Source organism: Fukomys damarensis, unplaced genomic scaffold, assembly GCF_012274545.1.
Source record: "Fukomys damarensis isolate Sample0158 unplaced genomic scaffold, DMR_v1.0_HiC HiC_scaffold_7, whole genome shotgun sequence".
Classification (NCBI taxonomy): Eukaryota; Metazoa; Chordata; class Mammalia; order Rodentia; family Bathyergidae; genus Fukomys; species Fukomys damarensis.
The window spans coordinates 25,679,421-25,689,737 of NW_022900919.1; the positions used below are offsets into that span (position 1 = coordinate 25,679,421).

Sequence of the window (10,317 nt, forward strand, 5' to 3'; positions counted from 1 at the left end):
AAGGTGAGACAACATCAGGACAGGCTCATTCTGACACCTTTGTCCTGAGAAGTGTTCAGGAACACCTGGAAATGGCGGGGCTGGTTTACTTTGAGCAGTTTTAGTCCAGTGTCACTTATGTGCATGTTATAATCCTATGTGCCATTTCCTGTCCCTATGTGAAGCAGTTGCTCTCAACACACTGTCCCACTGCTAGTACCAACAGTGTATGAAATTTGTTAGGAATTAGAATCCTCTTACCCTATTCCCCACCTACTGGGGCAGAAACTCTGAAGGGGGCACATAGCCACCCACATGTAGACCTCCAGATGATTCTGATGTTGGTCACGTTGGAACCATAATGCAGGGAAAGGGGGCAAAGACACAAAACAGCTGGGGCCTCATTACACTAACTTCAGACCTGGCTTTGAGGCAGGATCAGTCCAGGCTTCCCCCAAACCCTAAGATCAAGAAGTACAGGCTTAGCCATGCATGCCAATGCATACCTGTAATCCCAGAACTCTAGGAGGCAAAGACAGATTCAAGCCCAGCCTGGGCAACTCAGTAGCTTAGTAAGACTGTCTCAAAATAAGAAATGGGGAGGTTTGGGGCTGTATCTCAGAGTGGAGGCTCTGGGTTCAATCCAAAGTAGCATAAAAAGAAAGAAGAGGAGAAGGAGGAGAGGGAAGAAAAGAATTGAGTCTGAATCCCCTGAACCACATCATGCCTTTGGTCCCTGTGTGCTCCCTGACCTTTGTGGAAGTCCTGGCTGAGCAGGAGGGTGGGGTGTTGGCTGGTCTCCAGTACCTGGAACACACCTAGTGCAGGTGAGTAGCTCCTGGTATCAGTAAGGACACTCAAGTAGATTAGTGAGTGATTACGGCCTGAGCAGCTGGCCAGCTGATCTGGGTCAAGAGGATAGACATCTGCAGAAGACATGCCAGTACTCTTCCTGCCTCCAAGGTCCAGACCCCTGTGATGGGAGGCCTAGAGGACATCTTGTCCCCAGAGGAGGGGCAGGAAAGGCCATTTCCCAGAAAGCCACAGGCCAGACTATCTGGGGCTGAACACATGGAGAAAGATGGTCCTCCAAGAGGGGGCCTGGGAGCCCCGAGTTTCCCTGTCACCAGGAGGCCTTGCTCGGAGCTTCCAGTGCTGTGTCACATGTGGCAGGTTTGTCGCCTACCTTTTCCAGGTTGGAGTTTGTTTGAATGATACAGTTCTCATTGTTGTTTAGAGGCTTTCTGCAATTACTTCGGGCAATTTCGACCTCAATTATGTATTCCATATGGTCTGTGATCTGTTAATCGGCAATGGTACAGTTTCATTCAGAAGTTGTACATTAATTTTATAAAATCTGACAAACACAAAAACCCCCTTGACTGTCCTCCCTTCTGATTACCTTCCACCTAACACATCTGTAGGGGCCTGCCCACAGCCGGGACTCTTTCCTACACTGAGTCCTGGGTGGTCACCCTGAGCAGGTACTGGGGGAAAGCCTCTCCGCCAATGTAGGCCTCCTCAAAGGTGAGACTTTCTAACCCACGCTCTGTCCAAAGTCCAGGGTGGGCGAGCCTCATGCCAGTAAGGGACAAGGCGAGAAGTGGGCTCCCCTGGGCCAGCCCAGCTCCTAGGCCCCTTGCCCCGCTCCTTAAATCCCTAACCCGCCCTCTAGCTCAGCGGTCTGGGGTAGAGTAGCTGTAGGTTTAGGGTCAGAAATCAGTGTTAACTGAATTGTCCATTGATGTAAGGGAACCCCAGGAGAGGAGAGAGGTCTAACTTCGTTACTCCATTGCTTACAGCAGCCTCCAAACCTCCATAAATTTGAAATTGATTTTAACTGAGCTCCAGGGAATTAGAAAGGCAGTTCTGGCCTGTCTTGGAGGGGACACCAGGAGTGGCCACAAAGCTAACCTGTAAATGCTGCAGGGAGAATCTAACAGCCTGCAGGACACTAATGCTGGCAAAGAGTCCTTTGAAACCCCGAATGCTCCAAACCTTGAAATGTCCAGGCAGCAGCAGGACAACACCAGTGCAAGACATCACTGCCAACCTCAAGTGGAGGCTGCAGCCACAGCACAGCTGCACTAAAAGAATTGCTTCATTCTATGAGTGTGAGATGCATGTGAAACAAGTATGAATTTTGTGTTTACACAAGCGTCCCATCGCCTAGACATTGAATCAGGTATGCATAATTTTTCCAGAGTCATCTGAAACACTTCCAGTCCCACGTGCTGCACCCACTGTTGTCACGTGTGCTGTTGTCACAGCTGCTGTGTGGGAGTGTGCTCTTAAGCCCCACACTTTCAGGATTTTACATACCAGCATCTCCTCACTTCCTGCTTTTCCAGCCCCCACCTGCAAAGCCCTGCCTGAGTCGGACCCTTTACCTGCATCTGGGCCAGCTGGATCTGGCTCACGAGGAAGATGTACTCGTCCTCACTCTCTTTGTTGTATTCCTGCATGGCAAACCACAGGCACTGCCTCATGTTTGCATCTGAGAACTTGACGGACTTGAACGGCCTCAAAATATTCACTCTGTTCTTGGCTGGGTCTATACTGGTCACCAGGGCCACTGCGATGGTGAGGAGGAGCAAGAACAGCCCCCAGGGTCTGGTCATGGCCTCTGAGTCCAGGGGATGGCACTGTGACTGCGGTGACTGCTCCGGCCACTCTGCTACAAAGAAGGATCAGCCTGAGTCATTTGTAGGGAAAAGGATGCACTTTGAGACTATAATGCTAAGTGAAACAAATCACACATATACGCTTAAATATCACGTGACTTTTCTCATGTGAGAAACCCAAAGTATAAATAAATCAAAGGACAAAATAGAAGAGAGATAATAGGAAGCGGGGAGATAGAACTTTTGCAAACGGGAAGGAGACCAAGAGATGGACAGAGGGGGAAGAGAGAGAAGGGGAAGGAAAGGAAAAAGAATGAGGAGTGTAATCCCATAAGGAATGTAATCATTATGCGCTGCAAACATGTACCGATAAAGATTAAAATTTTAAAGAACGTCAAATAAATATGGATTAGCATTATTCAGGACCATAGTAAACTACACACGTACCCTAGGAGGCTGAGACAGGGTCTGTTCTTAAGGCAAAATGAGGAGGTCACAGAAAGCATTTTGAAACAAAATCTTGGGTGCAGTGATCAACAAGGAGGTGGGATCCCTGCGGTTACAGGCGTCCCTGTGGAAGTACTTCCTGTGTAAGGTCATGGCGGCCTCTGCCCAAGGCAGGAGGTACGGAAATTCTTCTGTGAATGATTCTTTTACCAGACACATGAGCTCCAGATCCTCTCCTTCATAAATTTATTTCTTTATTTTGGTTGGGGAAGATGTATCCCACCCAGAGCCATGGTTACATGCAATAATATGGTCCTGCAAGATCATGAACTTTTAATACTGCAATGTGACTTTGAGTGATATTTTTCATGACCCTTTGCAGTGCTCAGTGCCCAAGTTTGGGTTGCCCAGGGTTAGGGTTACGATGCATAGGGGATGGTGCAGGACAGCGCTAACCCCACCTCCTGCACAAGTTGATTGAAATCACATGTATCAGACCTTACACTTGGTGATTAATATGTAGCCATTACCAGTAACAGAGTCCCAACCTATCTACATGTCTATGTATGTGCCTGTGAAGGCAGACATTTATTGTTATTAAGCAGTTGTGTAAACTTTCTTATTCAATTGTTAGGCTTTGGCTTGTTTAGTTATTTGATAAAATAATTCAGAAGGTCAACATAATTTCTTCTGGGCCTGGGATTTAGCTCAGTGATTCCACCGCCTGCCTTGCAAGCGCAAAGACCCGAGTTCGATCCTTGGTACCAAAAAATAAAAAAAATAATTTCTTAGCAGCTGTATTATAGAAAGTTCAAAACTTCATCAAATCATTATTTGCTTATGACGTTGTTATAGTTACACATACAGCATCTCTAATTCTAGAAAATAAGTGGTTGCTGGCTTATTAATTATTGTAAAGTACATCATTGCAATAAGATGTTCAACTCAAAGGGAAAATTGATCACATCTCGACTTTTGCAAGACCTCTCTTCCCAGAGAGAAAAATTCCTCATGTCCCAGTCACTCCTCATCATGTCTTGGCTTTTTGGCCATATGTATATTTACAAAAGGCTGTTTTCCAGGACGGACCTCATGGAGAGCAAAGTTAAAGCAGGGTTTCTGGCAAGCACCCACCGCAAGAACTCACTAAGAATTGCAAACCCTCCTGTGGAACAGACACTGATGGGTGAGTTTAACGAAGTCAAATGCCCCATTGGTTTTAGGTTTATTTTGCCTTTTCTAAATGTTGTAGCAAAAAATATTGAAGAAAAGACACTTCCTCCCCACTACGTGTAGCCAGGGCCAGCAACGAGGCTGCACAACCATGGGCTGGAGCTGGACCGAGGGGCCCCATGTGGAGTCTGGCAGCTCTCACAGCCCGAAGCTCTCAACAGACAGCCCCTGTCTGTACAGCCCAGCTGGACTTATCCCTGGAGGGGCCCCTCCTGGTTCTAGCACCCCCACCAAGGGGATCCTAGGCAGTCTCCTCATCTGTCTCCCCTGCTGTCCCTGGAGGCTCTGTGCTCCAGAGAACAGCCCCTATCCAGCGAGGTCCTCAGCCTGTGCCTGCTGCTGTGGTCACCTGTGTCTCAGCCCTGTAAAAGGAGTCTCTGTAAAAGAGGGGCCACGTATCCCTCTCCCACCTGCCCTGCTGTAGCCCTCTTCCTTTTGTGAGCTGGGGGCTCCAGCCACTGATCTGCGCTTCTCTGCTCCCCAGCACGCTCAGTTCATGTCACAGCTCTGGCCAGGAGCTCTCTCTTCCTTTTTTACCTGTCCCCCTCTGAGGCCAGGTCCTGCAGGGAGGCCACACATTGTGATGCAACTGAGTGCCTGTGACCTGCCTGGGAGGTGGGCCAGCATCCACTAATGTCTGCCCCACAGAGGGCCACAGGCAGCAGTAAAAGCCTCCTGCTCAGCACAGAAAGAGGTGGCCAGGGTCTCTGGCCAGCGCTTCTCTTCCCCAGCACGCTCAGTTCATGTCACAGCTCTGGCCAGGAGCTCTCTCTTCCTTTTTTACCTGTCCCCCTCTGAGCCCAGGTCCTGCAGGGAGGCCACACATTGTGATGCAACTGAGTGCCTGTGACCTGTCTGGGAGGTGGGCCAGCATCCACTAATGTCTGCCCCACAGAGGGCCACAGGCAGCAGTAAAAGCCTCCTGCTCAGCACAGAAAGAGGTGGCCAGGGTCTCTGGCCTTACTATGCCAGGAGCCAGCTATGGACATCAGATACATGAATACTCCTGAGGACCATGAACAGTGGGCCAATAGTCCATGAAAATGCATTAATAGGCTTTGGACACATGTGTACTGAACATGTGCTTCATGGAAATAGGCATTGGGTCCATGGACAATGGGCATGGAGTCCATTTTAAATGAGCACAGAGTTCACAAAATGGGTATGAGGGCTATGAGCAATGAGAAGGGGCTCATGAAAATGGGCAGGGACCCATGAAGAACAGGATCTTGAGAAAGGGTATGGGGCTCAGAAACAAGATCTCCCAATCCCAGGCCTAAATGTTCTCATGGCTAAGTGCAAGTAGCAAATTAGCTTTTTCAACTACAGAGACACAACTTGGGGAGATAAGCAAGCCCTTGCCAGATGGGAGGAGATGTCACATGTCCTGCATGGAGGTCAATCAAAGGGCTAAGGCTTGTCATGTTACCCTTGTGATCTACCCAAGAGCCTTATGCGGGCAGCACTATGATAAAGGCATGGATGGGTCAGTTGGGGAAGGGCAGACATCTGCCAGAGGTCACTCAAATTGAAGTCCCCAGAGACCCAGGATGGAGAAGGGAAGACCACCAGCCCTTCATTCTGAGTATTCCTGGACAGAAAGGAGGTGGGAACCATAGGGTGGAAGTGGGGACCTGTGACTCCTAAGCTTTCATCCCTGCCTGGAGGACTTTCTGTTAGTCAGGCAGCCTGCAATATTCAGAAGGGCAGAGCTTCTTTCAGTGACACCTACTGGGGGCTGTCATCAGGAGACAAGTTCTTCAGATGATAGAGAGGAGAGGTGGCTACTCCCTGGCAAACTTTTGCTTTCCTTTGAGTGCTGGGGTGAGGGGCATGTAGAAATGAAGGGTGAATGAATGAAATTATGCATCCATGGAAGAATAAATGAGGAGCAAGTGAAGGATGCTCTGCTTCACAGAATTTACTGATGATTGATCATGATGACAAATCCTCTTGACAATGACATCCATAGCAAATAGCAACATGGAGGACACAAGAGGCTTGGAGATCTTAAAGTGCTGTGAGAGGCCTTTAATTGCCCTGTTCACTCAGACCTAGGACAAAAGGGTGTCACACTCCCAAAGATGAGGATGTTTACGGGGCCAGGCCCTCTCCACCTAGGCCTAAGCACAGGTGCTGTTCAGGATGGAGAACTTGGTAAACCACTCTATGGTCTGCACGATGTAAGTGCAGCGCACCTGAGAGGAAGACAGGAACATGATGTTAGAAAACAGGGATACACTCCAATCCTGCAGCACAGAGGAGTCAGAATTACATCTAAAAGAGGAAGAAGGAAAAAGAAAAGAAAAGCTAAAGCCAATATTACTAACCAGAGCTCTACCAGGATGGTGGATAGAGGCTACTATTGCCAGGTTAGGCTGTCACTGGTCCTTGGGTCATCCTGTCCCCTCCAGCCTCCCCCACACTCATGCTGCTGGACACCTGAGGGTCCTAATAGAGCCATCCTCCACTGAGCAGAACACACCCCACCCCACCAAGCTGCCCCTGGACACTGATGGTGCCGCTGATGAACACCTATCCTTGGGCTCCCAGATCACAACCAGGTGGGCACACCTAGTCCCAGCACCCAAAGAGACTGAGGCAGTCGAACTGCAAATTCAACCTTAGCCTGAACAACTTAGCAAGACCCTGTCTCAAAACAAAAATTTTTTAAATTAAAAATATAAAAGAGCTAGGGCTGTGGCTCAGTGAAAAGGCCCTGGAGTCAAGCCCCAGAAAAAAAAAAAATTAATAAATAAAACAGAATGAAGTTCACAAATCCTATGGACCAGGTATCCGTCACAGGATGGCGCCATCAAAACCTCACTCAACAGGAAATACCCTGGGGACCTCAAACTGGAGGGAGAGCTGGAAAGCAAAGGCATTAAACAGTCCCCAGCCCCAAACATGAGGGGGACCACAGGGACACTGGAGTCTGCTGGACTCAAGGGCATCAGGAAGGCCAGGACTAGGCTGCCTGTAGAGGGGACTCTGTGTTTAGCACCGAGCCCTAGAGCTATAGGAAGTAGGGTCAGACCCTCACCACTCAGGACCTGGAGTCCCCCACCCTGAGCTTCTTCCAAGGCCTTCCTCCTTGTTACTTTCATTCCTGGAAGACCCAACGCTTGGGGTGATTTCATCCTCACACCTTCCTCCGTCCTGTGTCTTGTTGCAGTGGGCAGTTGTCAATGTCTTCATCGTGTTTTCTACATACTGTGCGGCCCATCTCCAGGTCTATTAAATATGTCCCAGTAGAGAACTGCAAAGAAGAAGTGGTAGAGGCTGCTGCCAAACACTGTTGGAATGCATCAAATCAGCATAACCAAACAAAAGCAAGAGGAGGGATTTAATGTGCCCGTCAGTCAAGTGAGCATGTCATGTGCAATGCCTCTCATTTATTTCCATTTTTCCTCTTAATTCTCCATTCCTCTAAAAAAAAAAAAAAAAAAAAATAAGGTGGCACGTAGCTCACAGGCACAGAGTGGGTTTAGCATTGCAAAAACCTGGGTTAGACCCCAACTCTAGCGAGAGCAACTGTCTGTCAGAGGCACCTAAACACACACAGGAGCCTTTCTACCATGTCCCCTACAAGCCCCATCGTGTGGGGTGACATGGAGTTGCTTGGGTGACACATCCATACTATTACACCCCACACAGCACAAACCTGACTGCTGGTTAGTCATCCATCCATCCTGAGGAAGTAGGGCTGTAAGCGGTGGCTGTCTTCAGGAGCCTGGCTTCCACTTCAGCGAGGCCTTGTCATCACCCATTGTGTGGGCGCTGCCTGGGCTGCTCCAGGCCTCAGGCACAGAGTGACCAGGGGAAAGAATGCTGTCCTCACCCACTGCTATGCTCAGCGCAAGCTCCCAGCTCCCTCCTTGAATCCATCATGCCTCATGACCATAGCAGCAGCCCACCTTCTCTTGTCCTGCCTGGGCAGCATGGGCTGCTACAGAGAGCAACGTCCAGCGAGTGGCATGTTGCCCATTTAAGGACCTCATTCAGTGGGGTCCTTGCACACAGAGATCAGCCTCCCCCTCACCCCCAGTGCCACCTCCTTCCTTCTTGCTGCCGTTCCCTGAACACATTACAGGGCCAGCTCACAGGGGTCTGCTACTGGCTGCTGCTGTTCCCAACTCTCCCATGGCTGGGCTTTTCCAGGCCTGCCAGGCAGAGAAGGGACTTCCCTGACCACACCAAAACAGCTCTTGCTTACAGCCACCTCCTGTTTGTGCCCCTGTGCCCTGCTGTCTCCCTTTCTCAATGCTGTCTCGTCTGGGGATGGGTCTGCTTGGCTTCTGTCTGCCTGGTGAGGTGAGGCTCCTGTCTGTGCTACTGCTGACTTCTTAGCAAAGATGCTCCTGCCCCTGGAGTCCAGCCCCTCATACCCCAGGCCTGCCAGCCATTGTCCCACAGGGTGATGAGCCCCCCATTCTGTGCAGGCACTGTCTGAGAGCACCCATGTCTCTGTGCTCCTTTCCTACCAGCTTCCTCTGCCCTTCCCTTCTGCCAGCCCCTGGGCACTGATGCCCTCCCTTGCTTCCTTCTGCTTCCCTTCCCCCTGCCCTGCCTCTCAGGCTGTGCTTGTGAAAAATCAAAGCAGAACCTTAGCTCCTCTCATGAGACTTTGGTTGTCATTTTAAACATTTGCCAAACTCAAAACTCAATTCTGCCCCAGCCAATCCCAGGGCAAAAGTGGCCCAACAAAGGACCTGGTCTTCTCACCTGGCCCTGGCTCCGCCTGACCCGCAGGAACTTGTAAGCAAATGGGTCCTCCTGGGCCTCATTGAACTGAAACACCACATGCTCCACAGACATGGCAAAAGCCTTCAACTTCTTGTCGATATCCACAAACTGGTCACGGCGGACAGGGGTCACCAGCACAAGGAACCCCACAAGCAGTGCCACCTTCCACAGCATGGCTGGCCTTTGTGTGAGCATCAGACTGGTTAACATAGTTCAGGGCAGTGGTGGGAGCAGCTCTTGACTTCTGGCACAGGATTACCCGTAGCCCGGTCCACCAGAGCCCTGTGCTGCTGGCCACCTCTCTCTACCACTCCCCAGCCTGGGCTTCCGTTATCACTGTACAGCACAGAGCAGGAAGTGACAGCTCCCTCCACCCCACCCCAGTCTTAGTGGCACTTTCACCTCATGCCTGGCAGCTGCCCATCTCCAGCTCCAGCCCCTCTCGAGCACAGCGTGAGAGCCAACACAATGTCTCCTCTGCTGCCTCCTTCCCTGAGCCAGGCCTCTCCTGTGGGCACAGAGGGGGTGGGCAGTGGAACTCTGGGGACATGAGGGAGGACAAGTACCAGGCCAGAGCTCTGCAAGGGAGAGTGTGGGTGGCAGCCAGCCCAAGGGCGAGGAGCTAGGGACAGCAGACCTGCCAAGAGTGACTCTGGCACCCTCCCCCTCCACTCTGCATCACCAAGGCCTTTGTGGACACTGTGTTCTGGTCCCCAGGTCCCAGTCCTGCCTGCTTCTTCTGAAACTGCTGGCAAGAGAACAACTGCAGGGCTGGCAAGCTGGGGGCCCAGGAAGGCTATGGGCATGGGGCAGATGCTTCCTGCTCAGGGAGCCTTGCCATGGCTTCGAGGATACACCACAGGAAGAACAGGGATGTCCCAGGAAGAGATGGGAGTGTGGATGGAGGAACAGGCAGTCATGGATGCCAACTTGTAGCTTCCAGGAGGAGGAAGACCTCATGAGATGGCTGCCAGTGCGGGACCCCAGCAGCACAGCTTCCCAGTGTATGCGTTCCCCCAAGCTATGGGTTTCCTGCCTCGTCATCCCCTTTCTTCCTGGCAGAGGTTGATTATGAAATTCGACTGTCTGCTGGCAGGTGTGGTTATGATGGCCTTCAACTCTGCATCCCTCTTGCCAAGAACTGTAATTTTATTAAATTTTCCTGAGAACTAGCCACTGGACTCTTGACCCTTTATACCCACTTAGTCACTTAGTTTTCTCTCTCTCTCTCTCTCTATCTCTATCTCTCTCTCCTTCCCTCCCTCCCTCCCTCCCTCTCTGTCTCTCT

General features: G+C 50.7%; 2 protein-coding genes across 3 annotated transcripts in view; both read right to left on the reverse strand.

Annotated features, from left to right (window-relative positions):
* The window catches only part of Cst8 (cystatin 8), a 10,816-nt gene extending 5,987 nt beyond the window's left edge, over window positions 1–4,829 (reverse strand). The window contains exons 1-3 of one of the 2 annotated variants that reach the window (XM_010608232.1): window positions 4,694–4,829; window positions 2,370–2,653; window positions 1,166–1,279 (exon numbers count right to left, since the gene is read on the reverse strand). In XM_010608232.1, the coding sequence (XP_010606534.1) occupies window positions 1,166–1,279; window positions 2,370–2,600 (345 nt within the window). In that variant the 5' untranslated portion in view covers window positions 2,601–2,653; window positions 4,694–4,829. Of the gene's footprint in view, window positions 1–1,165; window positions 1,280–2,369; window positions 2,657–4,693 lie in introns of both variants that reach the window. The other variant, XM_010608231.1, reaches the window with a different exon arrangement.
* Window positions 4,830–6,170: 1,341 nt separating this feature from the next.
* On the reverse strand, window positions 6,171–9,517 carry LOC104851076 (cystatin-12). Its single transcript, XM_010608230.3, has 3 exons — window positions 9,009–9,517; window positions 7,432–7,542; window positions 6,171–6,481 (listed from the first exon to the last, which is right to left on the reverse strand). The coding sequence occupies exons 1-3, from the start codon at window positions 9,237–9,239 to the stop codon at window positions 6,407–6,409; spliced, it is 417 nt and encodes a 138-aa protein (XP_010606532.1). The 5' UTR covers window positions 9,240–9,517; the 3' UTR covers window positions 6,171–6,406.
* Between the last annotated feature and the right edge of the window lie 800 nt (window positions 9,518–10,317).